The sequence below is a fragment of the Somniosus microcephalus genome, chromosome 18, assembly GCF_052327205.1.
Source record: "Somniosus microcephalus isolate GS21.2 chromosome 18, FLI_Smic_1.0, whole genome shotgun sequence".
In the NCBI taxonomy this organism is placed as follows: domain Eukaryota; kingdom Metazoa; phylum Chordata; class Chondrichthyes; order Squaliformes; family Somniosidae; genus Somniosus; species Somniosus microcephalus.
The window spans coordinates 39,429,801-39,444,538 of record NC_141004.1 but is presented as its reverse complement, the minus strand read 5'-3'; the positions used below and the strand labels follow the sequence as shown (position 1 = coordinate 39,444,538).

General features: G+C 37.5%; 1 protein-coding gene across 5 annotated transcripts in view; it reads left to right on the top strand.

Moving 5' to 3' along the window:
• The window catches only part of LOC147105218 (mitogen-activated protein kinase 14), a 182,206-nt gene that overhangs the window by 45,262 nt on the left and 122,206 nt on the right, over window positions 1-14,738 (top strand). For 3 of the 5 annotated variants that reach the window (XM_086011358.1, XM_086011356.1, XM_086011359.1), the window contains 3 exons: window positions 5,529-5,608; window positions 12,225-12,303; window positions 13,348-13,521. The exons of 1 other annotated variant lie outside the window; for it this stretch is intronic. In XM_086011358.1, the coding sequence (XP_085867484.1) occupies window positions 5,529-5,608; window positions 12,225-12,303; window positions 13,348-13,521 (333 nt within the window). Of the gene's footprint in view, window positions 1-5,528; window positions 5,609-6,242; window positions 6,323-12,224; window positions 12,304-13,347; window positions 13,522-14,738 lie in introns of all 5 variants that reach the window. One more of the 5 variants, XM_086011357.1, reaches the window with a different exon arrangement.

Here is a 14,738-nt window from a genome sequence, read left to right as displayed (position 1 = left end):
AACAGATTTTACAACATTTTCATGAAATGGGTTTATCAAGTGCAACATTTCTTTTCAAAATGGGTGCATTGGGAACTAAGCTTTATTGCATGAAACTCGTTAATTCTACAAATGCCTTTTAAACAAATTGCATCTCAATTTCAAAATGTATTTTTACAAAACTGATACCTTGTCAGAAGATACAAAATACTTTTGGGAATGGTCATGCTGGAGAACCATCTGCCTGGGCTTTACCCTACTTAATCTTCACTTAGTCTGGAACAGTCACCTGCATCCTATTCTGCACTCCTAGGTGCCTGCTTCTTGCCAACTCTCATTGGCTCCCTACTTCCCAATGCATTGATCTAAAATCTTCATCCTTATTTTCAAATTCCTTTGTGACTTTCTCTTCCCTACCTAATGCAATTTTCTACAAACCTAAATCCAAGCAAGCACCCTCTGCTCTTCCAACTCTGGTTTACTGCTCTCTTGCTGACATACTCTGGAATTCCCCTCTTGGAGTTCTGCACCCTGCTCCACCTTCAAAAGCATCCTCAAGACCTACCTCTTTGTGCTTTTGGTCACATTCTCCAATTCCCTCTTTCCCTGCACCCCTCTCTCCCTCTCCCCCTCCCTCTTTCCCCCCCCCCCCGAACCCAGCCTGGTTTTAAGCACTTGGAACATTTTACATTTTGCTTGCTATAAAAGTGAAACGTATTGTGAATACTAATTTGGCAAATCAGTATATGTGCACCGAACTTGGTGAATGAAGCCTTTCCTGCTGTTGTTGGCAAGCAGTTTATTGAAACAATATCATGGTGGTAATTATTTTTTTGATACTGGAGCACTAATAATGTTGCAGTCTGTCTGAAATTTGCACTGTTGCACATCTGACAAATTAATTATCTTTTTATTACTGATAGCGTTCTCCTTTTAGTTCAGTTTACCCTGACACAACTAACCTGAGCTAATGCCAAACATTTATAAAAGCTTCGAGCAAAGCAGAATGTGGAAAAGAAAACTGGTCGGTTTAGTCATTTTTTAACTTTTAGGTGTCTGACTTTGAAGTTTGCAAATGTTTGTGCAGAAGTAGTTAAAATCTTAGTAAATTGCATGTAACAAGAGGCTACTTTAGTATTATGTCACCTAGGTTGTGAGCTGTTCTACCACAACATGCTTTATCTGACTAAAAATATTTGAGTAAGATCCCTTCAATAGTCAAACCACAATTTCTTTTTACATTATAGTAAATCCCAGCTCTTTCTCATGGCTTTTCTCTCCTCACCATAAAGCTTCCCTTTACCAATATCACATAACAATCCATATTGGCCCAGAAATTCGTGTCGGGGGCTTCCCCGCGGGTGCAAGCCCCCGACCTACACTTACATAGCGCGCTGACAGTTGAGGCCTGGGCCTGCGTGGATTTCCTGTCAGTGGCCCGTTCCAGCTCCCGGCGCGCTGTGCTTGCGTGACCCAGCGGCGTACTTAGTGCAATGCGTCGGCTGGGATCACGTGAGCACTGGGCAACCAATCGGAGGAGGCAAAAGTCCATTCATGAGTTTGACAGAAAGAACTGTCAAACTCCTGAAAACTCCGGGCGCCCAAAACTCTACATAACCTTAAAATAATTTTTTTTTTAAATCACACTATTTAAATCAACTATAAATAACATTAAATAACCATTTTAAACAATAATTTAAATTTTTGAAAAAAATAATTTTATAAAAAATCGGAGCTAAAAATACACTTGCCTTACTGTAAAGTATTTAAAAATAATAAACCTGTGGGGAAAAAATGTTCTAATTTTAATTAATTGACCACTTACCTGTTAAAATGAAGTCCTTACGTCTGCTTTTTTAATGTGTAGAAAGTGGAGGCCTTCACGCACGGGCAAACCTGTAATAAAAAAAAAAGTTCAACGCGCACGCGCTGCCTCATACGTCGCACGCATTTCACCTCTTAACCCCTGCTTTCAGGGGACCGGAAGTGCCGTTTTCCTGCGCATGCAAGAAACCAGCACTTCCATCGGATCCACGCATGAGTACCCCATGCGTACTCACGCGTTGGGACCCGAATTACTGGGCCAATGTTTCAGATGGAAGTTTTTTTCACTTACACTGTGTTCAGAACTTAGCTCCAATCCAGAATCTGATCAGTTATGTTTGCACCACCAACCCAACAAAACATAGCTTTATAACCAATGAAGCTAAACTTTGTTCAGTAGCCAGTGTCCTGATATTGTTTCCAACAACAACAACTTGTATTTATATAGCAAGCAAAACTAATTCCTTTTCCAAAATCATTCTTTGTACTTGGTTCCTGACTCTGCCAACTACACACACACTGACACAAGTCAGACTACATAACAATTTTTTTGTTCATTACTGCATTCTGCCAAAGTATAACGGACTTCAGTTCTAATTTCTGTTGAAAAATGAATATTTCAGAAATGATCTATCTCCACCGCATAGTAATGAATACTGTTATGTTCTCCTCATAACTTTAAATACCTCTCGGACCTTCACCATTTTGGACATTTTGTGCTTGGATTTCTTCACAATTACTGTACTGAGCAATGTGCTAAAATATACCTTTCGTGGTTGTGAACTTTTCCACCTAGGAAACTCAAATGCTTTGCCAGATTTTTTAGCAGACAAATCTTTCATCCTAGCACAGCATATTGGTTATTTTTTTAACACTTTTTGTGATTTTGTTTTTAGTGTAGTGAGCTATCGAACGGAATAAAACCTATAACCTATAGATAATCAGTGCAGTTATATTTGCATTGTTCTGTAATTAAATTTGTCTTGCCTTTTTGAGTGATTCCCTAACTTGTCAATTTTTAAGAGATTTTTGAGCTGTGCTCATTTTTCTGTTAATTGCTAACTTGAGTGTGCCAGATCTGTGTGCAGATAATTTACAAACATACATTAATCATAAAATCGTTTGTAGATTTGTTAGCATTCTATGCATGGATTAATGCTTTGTGTTGCTGTGGAATGTTTTGCAATTAACCTATTTTCTCAATGCTTATGTTCTCTCCTGGTTTAATTATTCTTTTGCTCAGAAGGAAGACTACAGCTGTGACCTCAACTGTGCATGTCACATAATTGGTTACAGGAAAGTGCCCAATATTTTATAACTCCATGGTTACTTGAAATTTGCATGAGCCATAGTTTCATGTGTTTACACTCATGCTTTGTGTTTTGTCTTTACTAACCCAATCCTGCTCAGACAAACATTTTAATTACTAGCTAGACCTCTTAATGCTTATGTCACAGGAAAATTAATTTTGTGGGTTACCTTTTGCATGCAGTCTTAACCAAGCTTACATACTGAATCTCGTATTGAGGGGCTGAATTGAAGTTTAACACTTTCTTATGGAGCAAGGATTTGACTTTTGAAGTGATTATATTAAGAGTATATGTCATAATTAAAATCACCAATACCTGTACTTAAATATTTAAAAGAAAAAGTTTCTTGTTTATTGAATAAATTAATCCCCTTTAAAGGTGCTAAAGGTAAGTAATAAATTAAATGATTTGATTAAAAAGGCCTTGCAGTGATTCCTGATAATCTAGCGAGTAAAGCCACTGAACAGCACCGAGCCATTCAGACTAGAAGCTTCTCGGCTAGGGCAGCAAGTGGGCTACTACAGTTGGCCATTGGTGGGGGATAGTTGGGGTTCCTGCTCTTAATAGCAATCCAGAAACTGTTGTTGGAAAGTACGTTTTTATGGACATTGAGCGAGGAGAAGATCGGGCTGCTCCTGATTGCACTAATGATTGAAAAGCATGTTAAAACTGTCTGACTCGCAAAGAACGTGCACTTGGGCAAGGTCTGGAGGGCTATTAGTGCTGGTAGAACTGTGCGCCAATGTGAATGAGCACCCTCGGGAAAGGAACAGTGTTTATAGCATACAGTTGTTAATTCTAACTCTTAATTGATGCTGAATCTGGCCATTTTCACCTTGTGTAAATTGGGATGTTTTTTTATAAAAATATTAGAAATCCTTTAACCCATAAGACAATACTAATAACATTGGTGCAAGTGTTTGAATTTCCTTTTTATCAAAAGAATAGGATTTAAAATTACTGTGCATCACAGGATCTTGAAGCTGTGATAAATCTTTTGCTTTCACTCTGCTTTTATGTTTAGTGAAAATTTGGATTGAATTCTTGACGACTCTTGATCAATTTTATGAACTGGCTGCTTCACTAGTGTGCTCTTTCGATCTCTTATGCTGTAGTACATAAATCAAAAAATATTGATTTTTTTTGCTTCAAATATCCATAGGAAATATACTCCACTTTCAAGAATTCTGAAATTTATTATCTATAGATCATAGAATTGACATTTGGGGGAACACGTCAAATAAATGTCACTGTTTATGTACTGAATTGCATCTAGCATTAATAGACTGCACTGGGATGTATGAGAGTGCAAAACTTAAGCATTTTGTTGGCGGATTGGAGGTGCAATGAAGTGTGTTTGCCTTAAATCCTGTGTGGTCTCAAATGAGACTGCTGAAATTAGAGTACTACAAATCTCAACCATGCCATTAGATTGGATATCATAAAAAGGAAATGTTGATGGTTGCTATCTAGACCTGTATTAGCTTCCTTTCTAGTGGTTGATTTTAGCATTTAACTGACATCTTGGTTGTGGTCAATGCAAGAGCATGAGGGTCCCCAGAAAGCAGGAGGTGGAAGGGGAAAATTAAAGAATGGAGTAAAATGTGTGTCTGAATAGGATATTTTTATTTTGGCAGTGGTTTAGAGTTGTATCGGTAATATGACCGCAATACTATGCTGGAGCAGCTTTTCATATCCTGCAAGTGTTGCCACAGGTTACACACATTGACGCTGCCATTTCTAATAAAGATAAAGACAAATGAGAAAAAAATGTAGTTGAAAAGTAAACAAAGTTTAAAACCAAACTTCTACAAATAATTTAAAGAATTGGAAGAATCATGAAATTCTATCCCCAAAGATACACATTTCTTTCTTTGTTTTCTCAGTATATCTTCAGCACTTGTTCTGAAGTAGCTTCAGTGTTAAACTGCATGTATATGTATATACATAATGAAACTATTTGTCCCCAAAAAAAGTTCCGGTGAGGCTTTGGAGAGACCAGACTGAAATTTTAAACCAATATTTCTACATGTAGCGTTATGTAAATGCTGATGATTGACATTATCCGAAATTCCCACTTTGTCAGGCTACAATAGCTAAAATTAATATCCATATTTTTAATTCTTCAGTGAAGTAGTCACTTCAAATCATGAACAAGTATTACTCTAGAGTTGAATTGTGTTGCTGAGCAAAACAGATTTTCTCTTCCTGCCTCTCAAATCACTGCCAGTACAATTTATGAAAGCCATAACCCTCCGTTATCAGAAATTAACAAAATACTAAACAGTTCGTCACCTATGACCTGAACATTGGCTCATGATTCCTCCGAACTCCATTATCGTTACAACTCTAAAATGCATTGGCCGTTTTTGTTATAACCTGTCCCCTATGTTTTCCTTTATGTTACAATGTTAGATATTGATCAGTTGAAGCTAATAATGCAGCTCGTCGGAACACCAGGGCCAGAACTTTTGATGAAAATATCATCTGATTCTGTGAGTTTATGTATTGCCTGTACTTTCCGCTGATAGTTATTGACCATTCCTAGTAAGTCACTTCTTGCAACACCTCAAAAATTAAAGCACCAAATCACAAATTTACCAACATTAATCAGCACGGTTTGGTTTTCTACTAGAAATGTGTTTTTATTGCTGTGGTGATTTTAGTTAATACGGAAATAGTATTGTAGGTAATGTTTTACCCTAATCCATAACCAGCCTAAAATAACAGAAGTACCTCCGTTTCTTACCTAATTTATTTTGTAAGTTTTTGTTAAATGTGAGGTTTGGCAACATAAAATATCGATGAATGTTTGCTTATATTTGAAGTGCTCTAGTTTATATTTATAAAAAAAAATTTTTTAAAAAGTTTTAATACAATAACATCCATTTAGTACTAATAAATCTAACCACATAGCATGCTGGGTCGGTGGTCATGGCCTTTTTCCCCCCTCTGCATGTTTGTGTGTCTTTTATTTTTCACTGCATCCTGCTGTCCTTTTCTAATGTAACAACCAGCAGCACACGAATTTCATTAAAATGGTTACTAAAGTTGTTGAAAACTCAGTTTTTCAAACCTTTTGACAACCCTTTTGAAAACTGGATAAACGCCTTGACCTGGGCGTTCAAGATATTAACCAGCTTCAGCAGATCATGAGATTGACAGGAACCCCTCCTGCATCCTTAATTAACAGGATGCCCAGCCATGAGGTGAGACAGACAGGCTACCAATTAATTCCTCGTATGGAGAGGACTTTTGTTGCTACTCATGTATTTTCTGTATATTTCCGAACAATGGACCACTTAACTGATGCACAGTCAGTTTTACAGTAAACTTAGCTGCCAGGTATTGTTTGGGATGTATCGTCTTCGGTTTCCTTGTTAATTTGTGGGCAAAATACAAAATTTAACTGATGTAAGATTTCAATGTAACAACTTGATATACGGGTTGTTTGTAGGATTTGGTGTTCTACTGTTCTAGTGTTTCCTAGAAATACACCACATAGAAAACCCACTACTAAATGAGGACAATTGTACAGATGAATCTTCTTTGGGTCAGAATTGCAACCAATAATTTGAGGCAGTTTGGTGGTACAGATTACTGTTTTTATTTCTGCTGTCTTGGGAACATAGTTATGAATCTCTCATTTTTGAAGATAATTTGTGCTTCATGTAGCCTTTTGGAGTGGAGGATTGTTTAAGTCTTTTTGTGGGTTTCAATTTTTTCATAATGTGTTTTTTTACAACCAAAGAACCTAGCTTTAAGAAGATGGGCTGTCTCTTGCAGTGATCTTGCATGTTCCAAGAATGAACTTCTACAAAAAGAACTTAGCCACTATTCATAATTCTTCCATGAAGATTTTAAGTTTTTTAGGAATCAAAATTGTAATTTTATTCCAATTTTTTTGTATGGTGTCAATATTTTAAATTCCTCTGATTCCTTAGCGGGTAGGAAGTTCTGTAATTACCAAAATCAGGCCCCGTTAACTACACATGGCTATTCAAACAACCAGTTATTTCAGAGCTCATGGAAAGCACAATGAATAATTATATGTAACTGACAAAAATGAAGCATGAAGCATTTTTGTCTATGATGTACCATTATATTGATTGGTTTCTTTCTGTACTGGCGCATTGGAAATTTAAAAGCCAATTTTACACACACAACTGCCCAGCTTGTCACCTCTATTCTGGGTATCCAGAGATGGGGTCAAAGTCACTGATTCTAAATACAGGAGTGTTCTGGATTTTGCTTAATATATGTTTGACTGGTAATCCTTTGAGTTTAAGAAATACGTATTTAAATTTCCTTTGTCCTGATAAAACTTTAACAAGTATTTCTCAGCTTTACTTGTTTCTGTAGTCTGTCTGAAAGCAATCCGACATAGATAGGTGAGAGATTGTTCATGGAAGATCAACAAGGTTAATATTCACTGACCTTGTGCCACGTCCAATTCAAACGAACATACAAAATTAATAGACAGGAAAAGACCAGCTGGTCTATCAAGCCTGCCCAAGCCTCGTGATGACTGGAGCATCATGACTAAACACTTCCCACCATAATCCCCCTTCCCTGCTGCCATGTAATCTCCTGGGAGAGGTGAAAAACCCAGGGCCAATAAGAGGAAAAAATATTCTGGAAAATTCCTCTCCGATCCCTTCAGGCAATTTGAAACCAGTCCAGGACATTACCTGGAACTAAGTATTATCTATTAAGACACTTGCCTTCTCTGTAATGTAATCTCTGCCCCAGTCAAGAACCGGTCCAGCTCCCTCTTGAAGGTATTGAGTCAACGCCCACCACACCAGCCTATATTGATGTTTAGTGCTCCAGGCACAACTGTTTCTTTCCATCTTCAGAGGAGGGATAGTTCAGCATGTAACTATTGTAAATCTACAGTATACCTTTGCTAGTGTTCACTTATCCATGTTACCGTTTACCAAGTCTGGCAGTCTGTTCTACCACAGTTGGAGTACCTTCCAAAATTTTAAGTTACATGAGGGCAAGTGAAGGAACCAGTAATCCGAAATACAGTGGTGAGTGTTATCTGCTTGACCCTTGGACTTGCTATCCAAATATTGGACAGGTGAAGATGAACTCTAATTCGTAGGGTGTGAGGAGCATGCCTGTAGGAGAGAACGATCAATTAAGTAAAAGTCCAAAAATTGGTATCCTCAATCCCAAGGACCTGCTACCCAATCACCAATTTAATTTTGGAACAAATCTGTCAACTTATGGTACTGTCGATTAACCTTTGGAAGGTTTTCAGTCGCATTAAGGACCTGCACTCTTGTTCCTTATGTTGGTGTGAGCTTTTGAACTTGATATGTAGTTGCCACAGAGGTTGCAAGTGCCTTATGATAAATAAACATCTTTCCAAACACCCACATGAGGTCCTTCTGTTTCTTGTCTTTAACAGTCTGGCAGCTGTTTTGTTGATGTCTGTTCTCTAAAACTAGTTCCGGAATGACAACTAAGACTATATTAGCATATTTCAACTTCCAGCATCTGTTCGAGTTGTTTGTGGTAACTTCCCATTTAAAAGACAAGCAGTGACTAAATTGCTGCAGGCATATGTGAACAGCATTCAATGGTGGATATGCAAATTATCTTCAGTATTCACTTAGTCTTAATAAGTACAAAAGATTGGCCAGTGATGTTGCCCCCTCACCTCTTGTGGTTATTGAGAGCTTTTTAGTTAGACATACAGCTCTGCTCTTTGCTAATTGCATCGGAATTAAACTGGGGATAAAAGCTGACAGAAGTGTGGGATTCTTGAGAAAGTTCTGCCCTGCTTACCACTGGCAATTTCACTGTTCAAATCAATGGACTGAAGTGATGCCGCCTTTCCATGACCGTTCATCTACAACTTGAGAGATTTGCCTGGGCAGAAAATCTTGAACTGTGGAGCAACACTATTTGAATAGCTAATCCTTTAGCAACAGCTCTATGCTTATGCCAGGAATTTCAGTCATTGCAACTGTTCCTCTACTTTCTACAGCAGTCCAAAAAATGTAGAGGCTATTGCTAACTAGCTCCACACATCACTTCTGTTTATAGATCACGTTTTCACACTGGGTTGAGGACATCAAATTTCTGAACGGTTTTGCATTTGTTCAATTGATGGCTATTAATATCTGCTATCATAGCACTGTTTTCCTTTAAGTAATATTTTGAAAATTGGAAAAAGTACCCAGAAGTGTAATATGCAAGGGGTTACTGGAAGGGTGTTATTAGCAGGAAATTATCCTCCCTACCATACTGAGAAATGAAAATTGCAGTTGTGTATCACTGAAAAAGTAAGCGAAGAAACTTGCATTTACATAGTGCCTTTCATGTCTCCAGGCCATCCAAAAATACTTCACCGCCAATTAATTAGTGTTAAAATGCAGTCATTGTTGTTTTGTAGGCGAATGTGGCATTCATGTTGCACACTGTTAGGTCCCACAAACAGCAGTGAGATGAATTGGGTTTATACACACGATATTTCCTTGGGTTCAGCATTACTGGCAACTGCTGTAAGCATACTTAGTTTCCCTTAATATCTGGAGTGTGACTTTTCTGCCAAGTGTCTAGGTAAACGATAGCAAGGCCAAGAATTGTTAAGAGAATCCTCACTTTGTACACAGTCTACTGGAAAGCACCTCCTGCTACCACACGATTCTTCTACAGAAGCAGAGTGGATATTCATTCTTGCCAAACTGAACACTGTTTAGAATAGACAAATGGTTTTATTTATGCAAGGCAGATGAATGAACAGTAAGCAGTATCATACAGTAAAATAAATATTGCTCTATCTTCCCTGTTACATAAGAATAGATGCCATTTCTTTGTCACTAAACATAGACTTTAAACTGAAGTTTATTTACCATAGCTACAGTCTAGCCTAGCTCACATTGCTGGACTGGCTCTAGACTCATCCCTGATGTCCAATATAATGTGGTAATTTTAGAGCCAACCTAGCATTGAGGGAGTATACATTGAGGATGGAAAATCCTACTTGCCTGTTGGCAGTCCAGTAAAGGATGATCATTAATGAAGGGTCAAAGACCTGAAATGTTAACACTGGTTTTTCTCTCTGCGGATGCTGCCTGACCTGCGTTTCCAGCATTTTCTGTTATGGATGATCATTCTATGTTTCTACCTGTACCCTATTACATTATCTAATTTTTTTTTTTAATGTTTAACAAATTCCTCATGGTTCGCTTCTTCACAAATGGAGAGCTTTGTTTCCTCACGCAGTGCACGCCAGAAAATTTCTCGCACAACTACACTGCTAAATAACATGTTGGTAAAGCATTATTTGCAGTATTGTGAGCACATTAAGTAATCAAGACAGAAAGGATGTTTAGACTTATAGAAGTTATACTGATGCTAATGTATTAGTGCTTTGACTATTGTACGATGAAACACTTGTATATTAACCTGTCTCCAGAGGTCCAGAAATAGGTTTTTTCAGTTGTCTGTTTTTCCTAGATTGACGAGTACAGAATATCTTGTTAAATATGGAATGCTAATGTAGACATTATAGTTCATATCCTCCAGCATTCCCAACACACACATCCCTTTCAGTTCTAAAACAGAAAGTACTCCTAATTGTTGTAGCTTCCATTTAGGTGGCAATCTAAACTCCTGTTTTATCAGATTTTTTTTAACAATTGACCAAAGTGCATCTATTTGATGCAGATATCAGCACAAGTATGCCACTATAAGTTTACAGAATACTTGGCTAAGATGCTTAAAATTGGGTACTTTCCAACAGCTTTTTTTTCTCGCCTTGGAAGCTCTTGCTTCTCTGCAGTCATACACATTGACTCGTTAAGTTAGCCAATGCAAATGATTTTTCACTTTCCTTTTGAGTCTTGAATTCAAAATTGTCCTTGTACTGTACACCAAGAAGTGGACAATGGTTAATTAGTTCCACTATCTACAAAATGGAGGGTAAATAGCTTTCTGATGGTCTTCAGTATCCAAAACAGTTTTTATGTTAATTCTGAGGAATACCTCTATCTGCAAAAAAGACCCAACAGGTCAGGTTTTTAAGGACAAAGACATCTGTCAGTGGTGGAATGATTTTCTAAGATTCGTACTCTCTATATTTTAGTTCTGTCCCACTTTGTAGTTGATTATTTTGGTTCACTTATTTTCATTGTCCAATGGAATTTTTTGATATGGCTTCAAAATTTGCTGGGAAGCTTGTGACTGTTCAGCAAAATTAGTTTGTTCTGAACTGATTGTGCCTCATACATTGTAATTAGTAGAGATATTTTTTTGTCAATCTGCAGGTATAAGAATTGTCTGCATTTTGTCAAACTTTCAAATTATACAGATTTTATTTATGGATGTGAGATCTGTCCATTAGAAGTGAATAGTTTAGGTTCTGCAAATTGCTTACTTAAATGAAGCATTGCAAAAAATTGGACACTGCAAAATTCTGATTACAGTTACTGGATAATCCAAGTATAAAGCTTTACCTTGGGTTAATGTTGTTAATCATTTTTGTATGTCTTAATTGAGCTTTTACTATCATGTTGGGAGAGAGATTCAGGTTTATGTGAATATTTTGTTAAGTTACCCCTAAAATGATGTGCATCAGTTCAGCCTTAGTCTCACTTTTGCAAATTTTGCAGAAGTTTAGTAACTAAAAATATTGTCAAACCTTTGGGATATGACTTTCATCGTGGCCAGTTAGGGAACTGTTCTGGTTGTTTTCTTGATGCTGTACTGTGGCATGACTTGACTTTTTTTTTAAAGTGTCTGCTAAATAACATGTTTGAAATTTATTTTTCTTGAATATTAACTTGTGGTATCACTTTTCATTTCTGCTTCACAAATTCAAAACCAAATGAACAGCATTGTGATTGGATTTGCAGAGATATTTCTGACCTTAAATAGACTTTGATAGGTGACCATGAACGAAAAGTTTTTATATACAGCACAGAATTTTGGCCCAACTGGTCTATGTCAGCGTTTATGCTCCACACAAGCCAGTGTGTTCAGTATGTGTCTGTAAAAGACCTAGAAAAGTGATACTGCAGCTTGGATTGAGAGTATAGATTATTTTTGATACTTAACAGAATAGCAATAAATCTATATAAACTATTTCTGCAGGCAAGAAACTACATACTATCATTACAGCACATGCCAAAACAAAGCTTTGAAGATGTATTCATTGGAGCTAATCCTCAAGGTAACTATTTCAATATCTTCATATATATCTTTTATATAAATCAACTTTGTTTTCTATTCCTGATTTGAAAAGATAGTAAACAATTTATTCCAGTTCTTTACCGTTGCCACATTGGAGCTAGCAAAGAAAGTGTAAAAGAGTGGAGTTGGTTGTTTAGTGTTTGTTCCTTTTGTGGAGAAATAATCAATACTTTGATATCCAAATTCACCGTGTTAGGAATTGCAGGCATAAACCTGTTTCCCACCAGTTGATACGGTATCCAGTCCCCACCACTTACACCGTCCACGCTTAGAACAGGCAGCTGCCTATGTTGGGCAAATAGCGCTAACCATTTGCCAGTAGCATAGGAGTCCGTTACAAAGGCACCACTTATACTTATTAAGCGCGTCAGCTATTTTGGGATGTTCAATCCCGTATTTACCAATGTAGTAACAAACTTCCTGTTTTCCCTTGTTATCACAGCAAATAATTCATTTTTACTTTTTCTAAAAATCCCGAGTCAGTATTGAGATGTGAACGAGCCAAGTACTGAAGCCCAGGGCTGCTTTCGTTTAATAGTGTGTGAGATAGGTAACTTCTCCCACTTCTCTTCCCTCCCCTCTCTCTCCCCCTCCATGTGTACAAATCCCAACCAACAGTTTACACTTGGAATCCTCTGAAGGGTGTCTGGGGTTAATGTTTCATTCTTGCAGCGTATGATGGTTTTACGGTCCAACGCTTATAGTGGTCGAATCACATTAACACCATTGTGCCTGCTATAAATAGGGATTGTATTTGTATTCAGGAGTTTATTTTCTTTTACCTAAATGATCTTTGTGGTTAAAAAAGGAAAGGGATGAGCAGGAACAAAAGCAGAGCTAATTAATGTCACGCACACAGTTGCCTTTTGAAGATTAACATTCTGCCAGCTCTCTGACATGAAAATTTCAACTGATATGGCCGTATAAAACTTTGCTGCTGTTAAATAGAAACACACAAGTGGTTGTAATGTTGCAAAAAAAATCCTTTTCATAAGTCTGGTACAAACCATTTTTTATTGTCTAGCTGTTGACCTTTTGGAGAAAATGCTTGTGCTGGACACAGATAAGCGGATCACAGCAGCAGAAGCTTTGGCTCATTCTTATTTCTCTCAGTATCATGACCCAGAAGATGAGCCTGAAGCAGACCCTTATGATCAGTCATTTGAAAGCCGAGAGCTTGAAATAGAAGAATGGAAAAGTAAGTGAAACTATTATTTTTTTACATTGTGAAGTGGTTCTGGAAACATGGTGCTCGGAGATCAACAAATTTAATGCAATGCTGTCCCTAGTATTCCTGTCCTGTTATTGTTACTAATCAGGCTGAGACAGCAATTGTCATTGCTAAAATGAAGAGGCAATGTGGCTCTGCCTTAGGTTTGAATTGGAGACAGTGTTAGTGATGTTGAATGCAGGAATACTGTTCTATTGATTGCACTCCACTAATGTAAAACTACCTTGTTGATACATGAAGTTTTTGTATAGGTTGGCTTAAGTATACACAGCAGACATTTTTAACTGGATCCATCTTGAAGATTATCAAACTGAGTGAAGACTATTACTAATGTTTCTCCCCTATTTAAAATATCTACTCAGATTTAAAAACTTGCTATCAGTGGCTCTTCAGTTTGTCATGCATGGGCTGTTCTGTAGGATAATGGAGCAGCCAGAAAGGTACCAGTAGGATTTTGCTCTTGTTTTTATTGATTTTCGTAAGGCTTACACTGTAGTATCTCACGCAGCACTCGTGATGAACCTGCATGCTATAAAAATTCAAAACCAAATCTTGGATCTATGCTCTGTCTCCAAGATCTTGGATCTATATGCGATCGCCAGGATCTGTAAGTGTAGAATAGAGACTCATTAAACCTATCAAAAGAGTAGTGAGGCAAGTGTTGTCAACTGTTGCCCATCCGGTCCGCTGTCTTTACTGGTTTGGTAATTCATTGGACGAACTGCTTCAGTGTCTGTTCCAAGCAATTCTGAAAATATTGCAGCACTCCTCCTTGCTGGACAAGTAGTAGGAAGCAGCTGCAGTAAGCTATGTAGTTTTTACTGGTTAAATTACAACAATGCACCTGAACACACTTGGGCATCACTAATTCTTGGCTCTGCCAACTGCCCTAAGGGGTCTCAAGTTGGGCAAATGGGATGTGTTCCTATGGGGAGGGAAGAGTATGTGCTCTCCATACACTCAAACAGAAATCCTACAGGCAGATGTAGATTTTTCAGTAGTTTGATTTGGAGTCTCTTAAAACATGGTGATAGGTTTCCACACATCTGATGCCCAGCTGACCAAAACAAATGTTTGAGATTTCCCTTATGATTAATAGTCCAGTATATGTATACAGTTGATACCCCTTGTAAATTAGACAACTTTAATTTATAGCTTTAAAGTGTAAAATTTGCAGACTCGTT